The following is a 19,747-nucleotide window of genomic DNA, read 5'->3' as shown; positions in this document are numbered from 1 at the left end:
ATCCAAATTGGACGAGAGAATGTCAAACTATCCCTGTTTGCAGATGACATGATTCTATATCTAAAAAAACTCATCGTCTTCTAAAAAAACCTCATTGTCTGTTCGTTCCCAAAAGCTCCTTGATCTGATAAACAACTTCAGCAAAGTTTCAGGATACAAAATCAATGTACAATAATCAGTAGCATTCTTAAACACCAACATCTGAGCCTAGAGTCATATAAGGAATGTAGTGCCATTCACAATAGCCCCCAAAAGAATAAAATACCTAGGAATACAGCTAACCAGGGAGGTAAAAGATCTCTACAATGAGAGTTACACTGCTCAAATAAATCAGATATGAACAAACAAATGGAAAATAATTTTATGTTCATGGATAGGAAAAATCAATATTGCATAAATAGCCATACTGCCCAAAGCAACTTAGAGATTAAATGCTATTCCTATCAAACTACTAAAATGTTTCTTAAATATCTAATAATACCTGTAAGTTAACTTCCTAAATGTCATAGCCCACATTGATATTCAAATACTAAAATGTAAAATAATAGAGCAGAATTTAAAAATTTATGAATCAAAGAAAAAGTGTAAAAGAAACATTTCTCATTCATCTATTAAATTATTTAGGAACTGTCCTAAGTACTGGCACTGTAATGCCAAATAAGTGATGTTTTTTTTTCCAGTAGGTACATAGGTGAGAAGATGAAAATGTAAAATAAGTTGAGGGTCCAGAATAATATTAGTCAAACATTATTATTAGCCTATTATCTTATTGTATTTTTAATCTTGAACCTATATAACAGAATGAAAATCTTTCTAAAAATAAATTTTTAATGAGGCATGAATGTTAAACATTCTGGTTTCTCCATAGAAAATGGAAACTAAGAAAACTGAAATCAACAAATATGTGTGAGTTTGATACAAGGGGAAACTTCTATGGTAAGAAAGTAAACTTGTGCCATCTCTGTGAATTAGGAATTATAGATAGCAATGAAATGGGGATATTACTGAAAAAATGTCCAAATGCTTGAAATTCAGAAATAAGACTAAATATTATTTGGGAGTTCATTATGATATAAACAAAATGTTCATTCTGTAAGCATAAATACTTGATGAGAAGAGTTTACAGAATACCATTTATCCATCAGGGTACTTAAAAAAAACCTCCTCTCCCCCACACCCCTTAAATCTATATAATTCCTTCTAAATTTAAATTGATTTCACTTTAATAACGCTGGTACAGAGATCAATCAATTGGGATCTGGTTATCTTTAACAATGGTTTGACTTTGTATAGAGGAGGATTGATATTTCTTGCAATTTTAATAAATACTGAAATTAGTGGTTTATTCTATAGTGCCAAGGATCAGCAATCTACTTCAAGGGAAAAGCAAGATTTTTGTCTGTAAGCTGAATATGTGTGGAAAATTCCCCAACATTGTAAAATGTTCAATTGGAAGAATAAAGGTGCTAAAAATTACTGTGTGGAAGGGAGGAGAATAAAACCACACAAATCCACCCCATGGAAGCCCCAGTAAGGCCAAGAAGAAAACGACCTGGCCACTTAGCAAATAAAACACTTCTTAAAACATTTTAATGGTTAACCTGGAAAAACACAATTAGTAGTACTCGAGGAAGATACTTTTTGTTGTGGATTTTTTTCCTAAAAAGAGCAGTTCAAAGCCAAGACCTCACAGCTTATTTAGAGTATGTCAGGGTCCATTGCTTAAATTTTGCATTGCATTTTTTTTTTTTTTTTTTGAGACCGAGTCTCACTCTGTTGCCCAGGCTGGAGTGCGGTGGCTCAATCTCGGCTCACTGCAACCTCCACCTCCCGAGTTCAAACAATTCTCCTGCCTCAGCCTCCTGAGTAGCTGGGATTACAGGCGCCCGCCACCATGCCCAGCTAATTTTTGTATTTTTAGTAGAGGTGAGGTTTCACTATGTTGGTTAGGCTGGTCTTGAACTCCTCACTCAAGTGATCCACCTGCCTCGGCCACGGAAAGCGTTGGTATTACAGGCATGAGCCACCGCGCACGGTCTTAAATCTGCATTTCTAAAACCCTGATATGTCTATGAGCCAAGAGTTGAAGGAGCAAATTACAGACAGATTCATTGTAATTCAACTCACAATGTTTGCATATAATTTCAATTTGTTAGTATACAGGACAAAATAGCACTTCAATAAGATGAGATGCTCATGCATATCACCCTTGTTGAAAACTTCTAAAACCTTGTGAATCTATCATTTTTGCTTTGTTTTAGTCATCACCTTAGATTAAGTGTTGTTCTTTCTATTTTTGCCTTGTGGGATATTCTGCCTTTAAGATGACTGCTGCACTTTAGATATTAAATGCTCATTTTACTGCATTAACTTGCCTAGTCATGATAGTGCCTTCACAGTGTAGCCAAGAATCACTTATAATAGCAGTACCCATAATTACATTTCACATTAATTTTCATTGTCCTTCTACTAAAACAAGTTTAGGTTAGATAACGTATGCTAAATGCTTCATATCCAGTACCACATAAGGCAATCTATAAATTTTATCTTATTTCATCTTCATAACATGACTATAAGCACAACCATTTTAAAGATGGAGAATATTAGACTCTGTGGATATGAAACTTGCTCTAAGACACACATGGGAAAACTGTAATATGAACCCTAATTGATTTCAAAGCTTAAAGAAATATTTCAAAATACAATGGAGTTATCTTAAAATACATTATTTCAATTAGGAGAAAAAAAAAAAGGCTAATTTTTAGAAAACCAAGGAATGTTTACCTAGGTGTTAAGTTTCAGTAAAACAAATGTTCAGTTAATAAGACTATTTATTTTAGAGACAGGGCCTTGCTCTGTCACTCAGGCTGGTGTACAGTGGTACAATCATAGCTCACCATAATCCCGAACTCCTAGGCCCAAGCCATCTTCCTGCCTCAGCTTACCAAGTAGCTGAGACTACAGGCATGTGCCACCAGGCCTGGCTATTTTTATTTTTTCTTTAAGAAATGGGGTCCCACTACCTGGTCCAGGCAGGTCTTGAACTTGTGGCTTCAAGTAATCCTTCTGCCTCAGCCTCCCAAAGTGCTGAGATTAGAGATGTGAGTCTCTTTTCTTGGCCTAATAAGGCAATTTACTTACTAGACACATACAACAAAACTTGTAAAATACATTTTTATTTTATTTTTTGGAAAAATAACTTTAAAATAGTTTAATATCATAAGATATAAAATTCCTAAAACTAAATTTAATAAAATTAAACCTCCCAAGAAGCAACTTTGCAAGGCTTCTAAGGAGAAAATTATATATTTAGTTGAGAGGCCTTAAAGATGACCTAAGTAAAATTTAAAATACACTGTGTTTTGGGCAAAAGCATTAAATACTGAAATAATGTCAAATATACTTAAATTATCCCATAGAGTTAATGAAACTCCAGGTTAAATACAAGTATAGTTCTTCATGAAATTTGCTATGCTGTTTTTGAAATTTATAAAGAATCAAGAATAATCAAGATATTTCTGAGGAAAAAGAACTGGGGAAAGGGATCTTTTACTATTGTATGTCAAAATTTATAATGAAAGCTATAGTAATTCAGGCAATGTGCAGGACCAAATAAATTATCCAAAAAAGGGAGGGTCTGCTGTCAGACTTTATAAAAGAAACTTTATACATGAAATATACAGAATTTTGACATATGACAGGTTTGCTATGTCAGATCAATTGAGAGAACTCTATTCAATATTTGCACTTATGTACCTTTCAAAATGTGTTTGTATAGGAAAACAATAAAATTGGATTTCTATCTCATGTAATGTGTAAAATTAACTCCTGCTTGATCAAGAACATAAATGACAAGTGCAAAACATGAAAAAAAAAATAGTGAAAATACAGAATAACATTTTTCTATAGTTGGAATACAAGTCCCAACTGTAAGAGAAAATATTGATGTATTTCATAATTTAATAAAAATAACTATGATTAAACCAAAGATCTCTTAAATGGAAAAAAAAATTACAAACCTGCCAAAAATACCTGGGACTCTTGTGACCAACAAAGGAATAGTATTAACATTATAACATGAATATATACAGAAAAAAACAAATGGAAAAATGCCAAAATAGAGTAACGAGCAAAAGGCCTGAATAAACACACAAAAGAAAAATATTAATATAATAAAAATATAAAGAGGCATTATACATAATTATTGATCAGGGATTGATAAAAGTTTTCAAATGTCATATCAAGAGTTAATGAAAATGTGATGAAACTGGATCCCTTCTAATTATTTTATTGAGTTAAATTAGTAAACAATTTTGGGAGACATTTTGGTATTACCTTGTGAAATTTAGTATTATAACAAGTATAATCTGGTAATTCTACTCCTACACATGCCTCAAGAGAAAAGTTTTAACAGATGAAACACATCTATATCTATCTATCATCTGTTATACACACACACACACATATATACATATATGACCTTTCAAAGGTACCTTTCAAAATATGTTTGTATAGGAAAAAAATTGGATTTCTATATATAATATATAAGTGTGTGTGTGTGTGTGTGCGTGTGTGTCAACAATAGGGATATAATCTGAAAAGATCATCGTTAGGCAATTTTGTCTTCGTGTGAAGGTCATAGATTTAGATGGTATAGTCTGCTCCATTATATAGCTCCATTAAAATCTTATGTGACCACTACCTTATATGCATCCATTTTTAACCAGAAAGTCATTATGCAGTGCATTACTATATATCTATCCAGTTGGCCCTCCATATCCATGAATTCCACATTATTGGAATCAACCAATCAACCACAAATCAAAAATATTTTTTGAAAATGCATCTGTACTGAACATGTGCAGATTTTTGTCATTATTCCCTAAATACAATATAACAACTAGTTATATACCATTTATATATATTATATACTGTATTAGGTATTATAAGTAACCTAGAGACAATTTAAAATATAGAGGAGGATATGCATAGAATATTGGCAAATACTATCCCATTTTATATTAGTGACTTGAGCATATGTGGATCTCGAAATCTGCAGGTCTTGGAACCAATCTCCTATAGATACCAAGGGACCCAGTATATATGAATGTTCAGAGCATCACAAGGCTGGAGACAATGTAAATACTCATGGAAAGGAGGGTAGGTGTATATGTCATGGCATATTAATACAGTGCTATAATACAGGGAAGACAAAGAGACCACAGAGGAAACATTACTACAGACAAGTCTTAGCCATTGGATTTAAAAAGCAAGATATTACATATAGCATGAAATACCTTTTTTAATTAAAGCAATTAAAATGATACATTTTCAATAATATAAATATTTCACATATATATATATATACACTTAGCATATGTATATGTGAATATGTATACACACACATGTACTTTGTTCAAAGCCATGGGAATAAAACACACAAGTTATAGTTCAGTGACTTATAGCTAGGGGAGGCAAGAGTGGAAATGGAGGAAGAGTGGCTACATAGAAAGGATTTTGTCAGATATTTCAGAGATCATTTTGAGGTTTGTTTTATTATTGAATATGTACGTTAACTCTATTAAATGAATATTTTCATTTATTCATGCACATATACAAAAGAAACACATACACTACTGGTAAGCTACTGTCATACAAAAAATACACCTTGTTTTTAAAGGGTTATTTTATTTCAACTACTTTATTTTTTCAGTAAGAGCTTTTCTTATTAAGATGGAGATAGAAAACTGTGTCTTATATAGAATGGATCCTCATGTTTTTTAATTTAAATTTTATTTTTAAATTGACAAGTAAAAGTTGTACATATTTATGATATACAACATGTTTTGCTAAATGTGTACATTGTAGAATAGCTAATCAAGCTACTTAATATATGCACTATGTCAAATACTTATAGTTTTGTGGTGAGAAACAATCTATTCTCTTAGCAATTTTTAAGTATATGATAAGATGTTATTTACTGTAGCCACCATGATGTACTATAGAACACCTAACTAAAGCATTTTCTACTTCGCTTTCAGCTTGATGATTCCCTGAATCAGATCCGCGAGCTCCAGAGGTCTCTGAATGAAGAGAGAGAAAGAAATGAAAACTTAGAGGCTGAACTCAGGCACTTGCAAAACTGGTAATTTTTTCACAAAATATGCTGAATTAAAGATTAGGGACTTAAATAAAGACATTTCCATATCCTTTTCTTAAATATCAGTAAAATTATTTTTATTAACTAGACGTATTAATGAAAAAATCTTAGACAATACACAAATTAATGGGCTTCTTGAATTCTTCTAATTTTCGCTTGATACTGCATATTCTCAAAAAGATAATGTAAATGTCATTTAAAAACAACTTTAATTCTAAGATGTGTAAATATTTTGAAAGTCAAAAGGAGCTTTCAGAATACTTCTTACATAAAATCTGAAAGAGTTTTAATATTGGCAAGAAAAAGTAAGTTGAAAACCATACAAGTTGCTGGTCATTAACAAGAGAATCATTGACTTTAAGTAAAAGTACTGGTTTGTTTAAGTAATTGGGTTTAAGTAGGTGTTTTCTGTCTATGTGGTGGGGATGGCAGATTGTATTAACAAAAATGAATCATTCTAGAGACGTAACAATACATTTCTTATATAATTTTATAAATCATTTCTAATTCTTTGTGTAAAACAGAAGTGAGCAGATGAATCAGAAAAAGTGTTTTGTATTTTAAAGTAACAGAAACCTGTGATTGAAGCTAAGACAGGTTATAAGCATCACTGAAAAACTAAAAGGACTTTTGACTTTTATCTGGATAGACATTTCTACAGTAAAATCACGGAAGGACATCAGCATTGCAAAGTAGTATCTAGGTAGAAATCAGGCCACAATTAAGCTGTGGTTTCCCTTTGAGTAGTGGGAGTAAAGAAAATTAGGAAATTGTGGTTATGTGAATATTTCTTTAAAACTTTTATATACATTATAGTTTATTGCTTCATATTTATGTTTAGTTTTTAAGGTGAAATGTTATTTTGAACAAAAAGACACTTATAATTTTCCATACCTATTTTCAACTGAAGGCAACTTGTAAGATTTAGCTCAGTCAATAACATACTGGTTTTACTCATCTCCCTCTCCATTGATTAGTCCAAAAAAAATGAAATCTTACTAATTCATTACTGAATAAAGACCACTTTTATCAGAGTCTCTCATTGTAAAAGGTTTTGTCATTCACTGAGTCTTTACTTTTTCCCTGTTTCTCTCCCAAACATGGGGGATTGTATGACTAGTAGGAACTCAGCACTGGGGGGCAAAGGGCCTGACCTTCAAGTGCACACTGGTGTGTGTTTGCTAGGCTGTGCAGTAATGAAGTCCATTTTGTCACTGTGTACTCTTGCTGGGTTCTGATGCTGAAATGTGAACTTCCCTCTCTTTGCTTAACACTCCTCCTGTTGAACTAGATCCATTTCAACCCTTTCTGGTATGACCTCCTCTATCCCATCATATCCCCTATCAACCAACTGACTAAGCAATTCACCCAGATGGAGCCTTCAGGATGGGCCCTAGGTCAAGGTCTCATCTCAGTCACAATCCCATATGAGAACCAAATACAGTTGGGAGAAGCTAAATATTAGGGTTCCCCTTGCCTGACCATGTTTCTCTGCTTTTCTGTGGCTGTGCCCCAAGTGGGTGTGGGGCAACTGGCAAGACATCTTCCTCTCAAAATCCTAAACGCAAGTGGAAAACAAATCTCCCTGCCACCATCCCTCATCATTAGACTTCTATAGTTTCTTGCATACAACACAATCTCTAGATAAAAGCACATAAAGGGGAAAATGGGGTTCTTTTCTGAAAGGTTTGCTCATCTGACAATCTCAGAACCCAAGAGGAATGGGTTTTTATACTCTAACATTACATCATGTTCTCTTTTCTATTCTAGAGTTCCACTATTGTGATAGGCCAATGAGGCAACTCCTCAATGCTCTCAGTACAGACTTATATTGATAACTACCCCTTCCAGGGCTGCTATGAACAAAGCATTGTCTAGATGTATCAGGTGTATTAACTCGTTTAATCTTCATAAGACATATATAATGGAGACAATTATTATCCTCATAAACCAGATGAGGAAGTTGAGATGTGATAGATTAAGTGGACAGGATTATGAAAGAATGTACTGGAAGAAGACTAACCTTGAGTCAAGGTTGAAGTTGCATAATAAACATTTGATTTGTACAGATAATGGCTTAAGAAAGATATTTGCTTCAGTGATTTTCCTTCAAAATATTGGAAAGTAAATATTGTTTCAGGTATATCTTGGTGTGCAACAATCAATGCCAAAACTTAATGAAAACAACAATGATTTTCTATGATTCAAGATTCTGTGAGTTGGCTGTGGTCAGAATGGTGGTTCTTTTGCTGTATGTGATGTTGGCTGGGGTCATGCGGGGTTTCACTTTATGCTAACTAAATGGCTGCTGGTTCCCAAGAGGGTAGACGTGAATTTGAGCTTTACCCTGTAAGTTTCTGCTTGTCTCCTATTCATCCTTTTTGCAGAACAAACAACCCTTTTGCCTTCTGAGTCTCTCTCTTCTCAGACATCCTGCCTACCATGGGGTGCTGGGGTAATAGAAGCCTGTTAATTTAGATAGATAGATAGATAGATAGATAGATAGATAGATAGATAGATAGATTTATAGATAGATAATAGATGATAGATAGATAGGCAGATAGATAGATAGATAGATAGATAGATAGATAGATAGATAGATAGATAGATAGTAGATAGATATATTAGAGACAGACAGATGATCAATAGAGATTTTTTAAAAATTGTAATTGTGCTGAAAAACACATAACTTTACCACCTTATGCTTTCTAAGTGTACAGCTCAGTGGTGTTAAGTATAGTCAGTGTTATGCTGCCATTACCTAGAAATGTTTCATCTCATAAAGCTGAAAATTCTATGTCCTTTAAACAACTCCTCATTTTTCCTCTTCTCAGCACCTTTCTAAGAATATGTCTCAAACTTTAGATACCTCATATAAATGGAATCATATAGTATTTTATTTTTGTTACTAGTCCCCAGTGTCTATTATTTTCATCTTTATATTCACATGTACTCAGTATTTAGTTCCCACTCATAAGTGAGAACAGGTGGTATTTGGTTTTCTGTTCCTGCATTAACTTGCTTAGGATAGTGGCCTCCAGCTGCATCCATATTGCTGCAAAGGACATGCTTTTGTTCTGTTTTTATGGCTGTGTAGTATTCCATGGTGTGTATGTACCACATTTTCTTTATCCAATCTACCACTGATGGGCACCTGAGTTGATTCCATGCTTTTGCTGTTGCAAATAGTACTTCAATTAGCATACGGGTGCATGTGTCTTTTTTGGTGTGATGATGTATTTTCCTTTGGGTATATAACCCAAAAATGAGATTGCTGGATTAAATAGTGGCTCTGTTATAAGCTTTTTGAGAAGTCTCCAAACTGCTTTCTCCAGCAGCTGAACTAATTTACATTCCCACCAGCCATGTATAAGTGTTCCCTCTGCTCTATAGCCTTGCCAGCAACACCCGCTTTTTTCTTTTTGCTTTTTTAGTCTTTTTAATAATAGCCATTCTGACATGTGTGAGATAGTACCTCATTGAGGTTGTGATTTGCATTTATCTAATGATTACTGATGTTGATAATTTTTTATACATATTTGTTGGCTACGTGTATATCTTCTTTTGAAAAGAGTCTACTCAGGTAATTTGCTCATTTAATTGAGCAAATTTTAATTTGCTCAATTTTAATGCTATTTGGTTTTTGCTGGTTTTATATAATTATGTTTCTTATAGATTCTGGATATAAGACCTTTGTTGGATACATAGATTGTGAATTTTCTCCCATTTTGTAGGCTGTTTACTCTCTTGATAGTTTCTTTTACTTTACAGAATGTTCTTAGTTTAATTAGGTCCCCATTGTCAGTTTCAGTTTTGTTGCACTTGCTTTTGAGGACTTAGTAATATTTTTTTTTTTTTTACAAGATCTATGTCCAGAATGGCATTTCTTACGTTTTCTTCTAGGGTTCTTATATTTGAGGCTTACATTTAAGTCTACAATTCAACTTGGGTTAATTTTTTATATGGTAAAATGTAGGGATCCATGTTTATTCTGTTGCATATGGCTAGCCAGTTATCCCAGAATCATTTGTTGAATGGGGATTACTTACCCCATTGCTTGTTATTGTTGATGTGGTCAAAGATGAGGTGATTGTGTATTTGTGGCTTTTCTAATCTGTTGAATTGACCCATGAGTCTGTTTTTGTATTAGTACCATACTGTTTTGGTTACTCTAGCCTTATAGTATAGTTTGAAGTCCAGTAATGTGATGCCTCCAGCTTTGTTCTTTTTACTTATGATTGCTTTGGCTATTTGGGCTCTTTTTTGTTTCCATATGAGTTTTAGAAGTTTTTTCTTCTATTTATGTGAATAATGATATTGATACTTTGACAGGCATAGTTTTGAATCCATAAATCATGTCAGGCAATATGGACATTTTAACAATATTGATATGCCAATCCATGAGAATGGAACGTTTTTTCATTTGTGTAATCTGTGATTTCTTTCTTTGGTGTTTGTAGTCCTCCTTGTAGAGATTTTTCACCTGTTTAGATGGATTCTTAACTATTTCCTTATTTTGTTCCTATTTTAAATGGATTGGGTTCTTGATTTGGCTCTCAGGTAGAATATTATTGGTATATAGAAATATTACTGATTTTTGCACATTCATTTTGTATCTTGAAACTTTACTGAAGTTATTTATCAGCTCTAGGAAACTTTGGCCATCTTTAGGACTTGCCAGGTAGAGTGTCATATCACCAGTAAAGAGAGAATTCGACTTCTTTTCCTATTTGGATGGTTTTTATTTCTTTCTCTTGTCTGACGACTCTGGCTAGAATTTGCAGTGCTATGTTGCAAAATCTCACTATGGTGAGAGTGGCCATCTTTGTCTCATTTCAGTTTTTAAGTGGAATGCTTCCAGATCTTGCTTATTCCACATGATGTTAGCTGTGGGTTTTTCATAGATAGGTCTTAATATTTTGAGGTATGTTCCTTTAATACCAAGTGTGTTGAGGGTTTTTAATCAGGTGGCAATGTTGGATTTTATCAAAATCTTTTTCTGCATCTATTGAGAAGCTCATATGATTTTTGATTTTGATTCTATTTATATGATGAATTACATTTAGTGATTTAAGTATGTTGAGCCAGTCCTACAACCAAGAAATAAAGCCTACTTTATGTGGCTAATTAATTTTTTGATGTGCTGCTAGATTTGTTTTGCTAGCATTTTGTTGAGGATTTTGTGTCTATATTTATCAGGGATATTGCCCTGTAGTTTTCTTTCTTTCTTGTCTCTTTGTCAGATTTTGGTACCAGAGTATTGCGGCTTTGTAGAATGAGTTAGGGGAAAGTCCTTCCTCCTGTGTTTTGGAATCATTTATGTAGGATTGGTAACAGCGCTTCTTTATATGTCTGGAAGATTTTGGCTGTGAATCCATCTGGTCCAGGGCTTTTTTTTGTTGATAAGTTTTTAAATACCGATTCTATTTTAGAGCTCAATATTGGCCTGTTCAGGGTTTCAATTTATGGCCACAGCATCCTGAACATGCCTGATCTCCTTTGGAAATCTTTTCTTAATATAAAATAGGGGCCATGAGATTTATGTTTGTGTGTTGTCTCTTTTCCATTTTTAGCAACTTGTATTGATTTTTAATGTAATGAGATCATGTGAATTGTTTAGTAAGGTTTTTGATATTCTTTTGCTTCTGCACATATTCCTCCAGCTAAATCAGAAGATAGCTTTTGCTGTTTATTATCTCTGTGACCTTGAGATTTGTAATGAAACTATGTAAAACTGCCTCAAAGATTGAATGAAATAATGGATGTGAAACCCTTGATAATAGCATCTGGCATTAATAAACATTCAACAAATATCAGTTTATTTGTATTCTAATTTTCAAGAGATTATTTCCTTCAAAACAACTAAATTTAGAAAGTAAAATGTATGTGCAGAAGGAAAATATACTTTCAAATAATCTTGGAAATACTTTACAAAAAATGTAAAATTGTAATGATGCTTGACTTCAACTATAACCTTTAAATATCGAATATATTTTCTTATATTTTGTGAACTATCTTGAAAAATTATTTGCATTCTGTAAAACATCATTTATAGTAACAATAACAATACTGACTTCACACACTTGACATTTATATATTAGATTTTGAAAGTGTCACGTATACAACATTGCTATATAAAACTATAGACATTAACTGGTGATCTCAATAGTTAAACTTTTATCTTTAAATTTCTAATTTGTCATTTAAGGAAAATCATTAGAATTATATACATCAGAAAACTCCACCATAAGAGGAAATCAGAATCTAAATATTATCTTTAACTTAGATTGAATATTCATAATCACATAAAAGAAGAAATTCTCAATATTTTTTGTAAAATACTGCTTTGTGTAAAATATTTGTTATATCAACAAACTCCCAAATATATACATTTCAAAATAGACCTACAGTAAATTAAGCATAGTTTGTATTGCTAAACCTAAAGAAAAACATATATTGCAACTGGAAACATTTAATTAATTTGTATTGTAAAATACCATAGGTTACTGTAAAAAGTGAACCAATATATATAGAAACAGTTTGCCTTGTTTATTCTGTTGTCTTCAATAATGCCTATCTCATTACACAGCTCTTACAAAGGCTAATAAAATGTGAATGAAAGGAGGTATTAGTTGATTTTAAATCAAAATATTGAAAATACTGTATTGTCTGCATACCCAAGAGAGACATGTACACAGACTTCAAAGATTAGTATAGAACTAATAGTGCAGATTTTCCTCCAAAATGCAAAGGCCTTCAGGGTCTTGGCCTGGCCTGTGCCATATTCGTAGGGATAAAAAGATGCCCTGTGATTGGTGTGGGAAATGAGACAATCTCCCCACAATTCTTGTCTTGGTAATTATATAACTTTCCTTACTGTGACTCGACTTTGGGTTCATCACACCAATTGGAGTGGAGTGCATGAAAATCATTATTGCTGATTTTAATACATATTTATCTTGCTAACATGATTTGTTTCTAAAGAACATGTATGATTTTTCTTTTACTTTGGATTCAGGGGTCCATGTGCAGGTTTGTTGTATGGGTATATTGTGTGATGCTGAAGTTCTGGGTGTGGATAATCCCATTACCCAAGTAGTAAGCATAGAACTCAGTAAGTAGTCTTTCAGCACACCTGCCTTGACTAGTACACAGTGTCTATTGCTTCCATCTTTGTGTCCATGCATACTCAATGTTTAGCTATCACCTCTAAGTGAGAGCATGAAGTATTTGGTTTTCTGTTCCTGCATCAATTCACCTAGGATAATGGCCTCCAGCTCCATCCATGTTGCTGCAATGAACATGATTTTGTTCTTTTTATGGCTGTATGTATGTGCAACCATATTCCATGGTATGTATGTGCCACATTTTCTTTATTCAACCCACTGCTGATGGGCACCTAGGTTAATTACATGTCTTTGTTATTTGAAATGGTGCTTTGATGAACATATGGATGCATGTGTCTTTTTGGTAGAATAAATTCTTAACAAAGTACTAGCAAACCGAATCCAGCAGCACATTAAAAAGTTAATTTACCACAATAAAGTAGGCTTGATTCTTGGGATACAGGGTTGGTTCAATGTATGCAAATCCATAAATGTGATTCACCACATAAAAGAATAAAAAACAAAACTCATGTATGATCACCTCAACAGAGGCAGAAAAAGAGGCATCAAAGGAATATACTTCAAAATCATAAAAGCCATCTATGACAGATCCACAGCCAACATCATACTGAATTGGCCAAAGCTGGAGCCATTCTCCTTGAGAACCAGAACAAAACAGGGATGCCTACTCTCACCACTCCTATTCAGCATCGTACTGGAAGTCCTACCCAGAGGAATCAGGCAAGACAAAGAAATAAAAGACATCCATATAGGGAAAGATGAAGTCAAGTTATCTGTCTTTGCTGATTATATAATTCTATACCTACAAAACCCTAAAGACTTCAGTGAAAGAATTCTAGAACTGATAAATGACTTAGGGAAAGTTTTAGGATACAAAATCAATGTACAAATTCAGTAGCATTTCTATACACCAATAGGTTTTAGACGAGAATCAGTTCAAGAACACAATCCCATTTAAAAGCCACACAGAATAAGGAACTACCTAGGAATCCATGAAACTAAGGAGTTAAAAGACCTCTATGAGGAGAACTACAAAACACTGCTGGAAAAAAAAGAATCAGAAATGACACAAATAAATGCAAAAATATTCCATTATTCTCCCCATTATATATTGTTGTAAAGTTAGTACTATTTTCTGAAATCACCTCTAAATATATGGTTTCTATATCTTTAAATGAAGGTAAAATTCTATGTTTATTTATGGACATAACTAATGCAGAAACATTTGAAATTTTCTACTTTCAATGAATACAGTTCTGTTGGTTATAAAAGAGTAAGTTTCTGTGATGTACTTAATACTTTTATCTATGATAGTTATCAAAGAAACTAATAATAAAGATACTTTTTTCAAAAGCAAACTCTATCAGACCTGTATAATTATTGTTGACAATCATGGCTTGGAAAGTTTAAATAGGAAAACAATTTCTATATTGAATATAATAGTGTTCTTGTTTGAACCTATAAAAATCTATTTAAGAGAGGAACATAGCTCGTAGTTGAAAGTACTGTATTAGGAAAAAAAAAATACTAAGTCCAGCTTGAACCACAATTAGCAGAGTGAGGTGCCAATCCATGGAAACAAGTAATGCTGGAAAGAGATTTGTCCTAAATAAGCTATTCAGTAGCCACACTGATGACCAGGAGAAAGAAACAGAGAAATAGAAAATCTATATTTCCAAGTTATTTTGTGTCAGAAGACAAGGAGAAATTAAAAATGGCCCTAAAGGAAGAGAATATAATGTATTAGAAACAATTTGAAGAATAACTCATATCATAAAAGCTAATGGTATAAGGAAAGACTGCTGAAGCACAAGTATAATATTAAGAGTGAATCTCATTTTCTTCCCTGTATGACCCACACCATCCTACCTGCTTTATGAGGTAGAAAATGGTATCTCCATTTTACAAGTGAGAAACGGTGGTTTCAGTGAAAACATTATTTTCTTAAGTATCACATGCTTATCTAGGGATTAGAAAAGACCTTCTACTTGGGCCGGGCGCGGTGGCCCACGCCTGTAATCCCAGAACTGTGGGAGGCCGAAATTGGCACAAGGTCAGGAGATCGAGACCATCCTGGCTAACACAGTGAAACCCCATCTCTACTAAAAATACAAAGAATTAGCCGGGCGTGGTGGCGGCGCCTGTAGTCCCAGCTACTCGGGAGGCTGAGGCAGGAGAATGGCGGGAACCCGGGAGGCGGAGCTTGCAGTGAGCCGAGATGGCGCCACTGCACTCCAGCCTGGGCTACAAAAAAGAAAAGAACTTTTACTTGATTAACCTGACAGAATTATAGATGAGTGTGTTTGGAAGCCATCAGATATATATAAGATATTTAAGCAAACCATTTAATCTTTTGAAGTCTCTATCTTCTCAACTAAATGAAATGGAGATAGCAATACCTGTTATAAGCTTGCAGCCATAATTTAATGTATGCTAATTGTACCATTTTGAAGAAGACCTGCATGTTTCATGATTATGTCATGAGGTTTAAATTAAGAATCAATTAAAGATAAAAATGCACAAATGTAAAATTTTCCAATGGCTATTGATGTATTGATATTTTAAAAATTTATTCACTAAATTTGATATGTAATTCTCTAATAAAATTTGGCCATACTTTCTGGTTCTGCTCACCACAAACAAAAATAAGATCTCAAGAAGAATGACATGACTCAGGTTTGAAAATATTTCCCATAAAGAGAGGTTAGAAGGAATTAAGGTTCTTTTGCATTTAACATGTCTGCAATTTGACTGTTAGAATAAAATCAAATTTTGATTAGAGAAAGATGTTGGTCTGGGCTGGCCTCTTTGGAAGAAATGACTAAGTGGAAGCATATAACTTAAAATTTAGAGGTAAAAATTATTTTAACCTTAAGCTGTAACTCGGGGTAAATAGTGAGATAATAGTACTCAGCTCTATAAATAATAATGTTGTGAATGAACACAATGCTATTCCCTTAGGCATATTATTCAGTTGCACAATAGCAGATTTCATCACTTCCCCTTCGCTTGCTTATTTAACCTGTGAATGAAAGGATACAAGCTCAGAGAATACTACACTTGAATGAGAATATAGCTTTTTTAATATGTTTTTAATTAACTTAATTCCCCTGTATATAAAATATATTTTGGAGGATATTCTCTCATCTTAAGTGTGGTATTTAAGAAGTAGCTGCTTTAGTTATACTGTTGAGTGAAACTTAGTACTCTGATACTTTATTTCAGTGGTGAGTCCTGTGATCAGGCGAATGGTATTAATGTTTCTATTATTTGACTTATTATTTAGAAAATGATTTTAATACATTTATTTGGAGGCTGCCATCTACACACACACACACACACACACACACATACATGCACACACCATCATCCCCCCATGCTGAACCTACATATCATACAGTTGTTAGCGACTAAACATGAGATAAATAAGAAAACTATAAAAATGACATTATTTATTTCACATAAAGAGTAGGAGTGAAAACAATTTCAGGGGTTCTAATAACTCAGGATTCATATTGTAAGTTGGTGCTTTATCTCAATAAAAACCCAAAAGTGGTAATAATTACTACAAATATTTGGAAACTAGACGATAGTTCAACAAATATCTTAATGCCGAGGTAACTTTGTGTTTCTTTTTTTCAGCCATTTTTAAGGGCGTTTTAAAGTGTAAATTAATGTTTAGGAACAGGAATTTCAGAACTGAAAAGCACAAATGCATTCATAATAGCAATGTACGTTTCCTTCATTGAAGATAGAATTGCTCTTGGTACACCTGTTTCCCTCAGATATCTATAACTGAGATTCCCATGGTTTGACAATGCTGTCAAATGCCCCAATCTCAAATATTGGAAGAAGTCTGGAGAAAAAGTGTAAATAGAACTAATTTATATTAAATTACATTATTCTACTGACACTTGGTTAATGCAAGACATTTGTATAGTATAGTAGTCTACTGAGAACTCTAAGCCTTTATTTCAGAAATAATTACTAATTCCTCTTCCATGGGAATTCCATTTATGTTTTGAAAATTCACAGTTTATGAAAACTACAGAAAGTAGAAAAGACAGAGTAGAATATGTGCTGAATTTAGCTAAATTCTATTCAGGTATGATGATGGCATTTATGATATTTAAGACACCAAAAATGTTGTTTAAGACATTATATATTAAATATTTCATTTCCTTATTACAACATAATAGAATTTACTTAAAATTTTGAACAGAATACGTGAGTCCATGAGTCGTCTACTTATGTTGATTTAAATCGGTAACATTAGAAATAACTACATCTGTGACATTAGATATAATCAAATAAAAAAGTTTTTGAAGCCAGTACTAAACCATACAAAATTAAACCCCAAGTAGATTAAAGACATAATATTATAAACAAAAGGAAACTAGGAAAGTATTATAAGAAAATGAGATTATTTTTGTAATCATTTCAGGAAAGATCTTTTTAAGCAAGCACAAATCTCAGAAACTATAAACTATGAGGTATTTGACTTCATAGAATTTTATAGTGTATTTCATTTTAATCAGAGTGTCATTTCCCAAGGACACTACTCTTGTATACATTAAATCTTTCTCCTGCTGCTACTTATCCTCAAGTTCTATATAGGCTTTTCCTACTGTCCTTGTTCTATCATCCCTTGAGAACTCATTAGATCTAATGAACTCTACACCAACAGAACTTTCACCACTCTTCTATCTCATCATGCCAATGTAGTTTATACTAATTTTTTAGTTAAATACAGTTACATTTTCCTGAGAATGTTAAGATTGTTTATGGCAGAGCCTCATAGTGCATTATAATTAAATGTTCTCACAGTTACCTTTTTAATTATTATTTTCTTTCTGAATTTAATCATTGCCTATATTTAGTTCCATGATTTTCTATGTATGTGTATTTTTTCCTTCAGAATACTTTTAATATGAAATAAATTAATTCTAAATGAACAGTTTTTCCTAAAAACCTATTATAATCAGGAGTAATTTCTGTTTGGACAGCTCTATTATCTTGGGATCTCCACTTACTAATATTTCTAAACTCCTTATATTTTTTGCTGAATGACTTCTTTGTTACAGTATATTATCAGCAATTTAAGAAAAATGATGTCATGCTAATAAATCTTTTAGTTTTTTTTATTTCAATTTGAGCCCTTTCTAGTCCTGTCTTTATAATAGCATATTCTTGTTTTATGACTCCAGTGTCCTTTATAGCCTCTTCAAAGATAAGTAAATATTACTTTGTTATTATTCTCTGTGTTTTCTCTTTCCTCCCAATCATAATTTTCTTCTTTCTTCATTTTAAACTTTATGATTCTCGAACTTTTGATTTACCCTTGGATGAATCTCAGCTTTCTCTGTTGCTCTCATCTCTTGCTTGCTTTATTTCTAGGCCTTTTTAGTCGGCCTTTTCTCCTTACATACTTTGGGTTTATTGGATACTTCTTTCTTTCTTTGCAGAAGTTTTTAGCTTAACTCTTTATCCTCCCTAACAACCTCAGAATTCAGCAAGTAACTCATCAGGAAAGCTGGCCCTCAAGTCTCAGTTTATCATTCCAGCCCACCGTGGCCTCTTTTCTACAGATTATATGTGGGTTTACCGCAAAGTTAATCTAAGCGTTTATCTTTTATAAAAAGCGTTTAGAATATTAACAATAATGTTGTACATATAAACGAAATATATAATTTATTTTATGGCTTTAAATTTCTTGATGTTTTCCTTGCATTCTGTGTGTTATATGGGGATTGTGTTATGCAGTACAGCTTTTATATATTACTCTCTGCTCTTGGTTTGGGATTTATACACTGATTTATACATCTTGATTATTTCTACTAAGAGTCATTTAAGTTACTTTTAAAATCTTGAATCTCTTAATTAGAGCTTTGTAATTAAGGCCAAGAATGAGATTACATTTTCAATATTCCCCTAACTGAAGAATTGTTTATCTAACTCTTGCCTTTGTTTTCCTTGCCCTTCTAAATTTACATGGATTAAAATATAGAACTGGAGATAAAAGCTCATAGTGTTATTAAATACATTTTAATTGTTTACCCTGATTTTCAATTTGTAACTATTATGCTTTATTTTTAAATTAGTAAATATTTTTGACATTCATGGACAGTCAATCTATACCATGATTTCCATATTCTTAAGTCCTCCGATTATGTCATTACTCAGGATATTGAAGCCTATTTGTGTATGTGTTTAACCTTTTAGTAAAAATCATATTCCCAACTCATGTTTCTTAACTTATTTAGTGGGGATTAGGCCTAGATTAGCATCTTTCCTTTTTGACCATACATATAAGATGTGTTTGATAGTAACAATTTTTAAATGAAAGCATCATTATTTTTGGTTAGCTCTTAATTTGTTTTAAAACTTTATTGATATTTTAATCTAGCTTTTCCTATAAGTAACCTCTTTATTTTGGTCTTTTATCAGAAATCTGGTACAA

The 19,747-nt window shown here is 32.8% G+C and overlaps 1 protein-coding gene across 7 annotated transcripts in view; it reads left to right on the top strand.

The window, feature by feature from the left end:
• Positions 1 to 19,747, top strand: part of CCDC102B (coiled-coil domain containing 102B) — a 375,607-nt gene that overhangs the window by 333,664 nt on the left and 22,196 nt on the right. For 4 of the 7 annotated variants that reach the window (XM_050768119.1, XM_050768118.1, XM_050768116.1 and 1 more), the window contains one exon: positions 6,042 to 7,197. In XM_050768119.1, coding sequence (XP_050624076.1) covers positions 6,042 to 6,149 — 108 coding nt within the window. In that variant the 3' untranslated portion in view covers positions 6,150 to 7,197. Of the gene's footprint in view, positions 1 to 6,041; positions 7,198 to 19,747 lie in introns of those variants that run through there. The other 3 variants (XM_050768124.1, XM_050768123.1, XM_050768121.1) reach the window with 1 other exon arrangement.

The sequence above is a fragment of the Macaca thibetana genome, chromosome 18, assembly GCF_024542745.1.
Source record: "Macaca thibetana thibetana isolate TM-01 chromosome 18, ASM2454274v1, whole genome shotgun sequence".
Classification (NCBI taxonomy): domain Eukaryota; kingdom Metazoa; phylum Chordata; class Mammalia; order Primates; family Cercopithecidae; genus Macaca; species Macaca thibetana.
The sequence above is the reverse complement of the archived record's forward strand: the minus strand, read 5'-3'. Positions and strand labels throughout refer to the sequence as shown.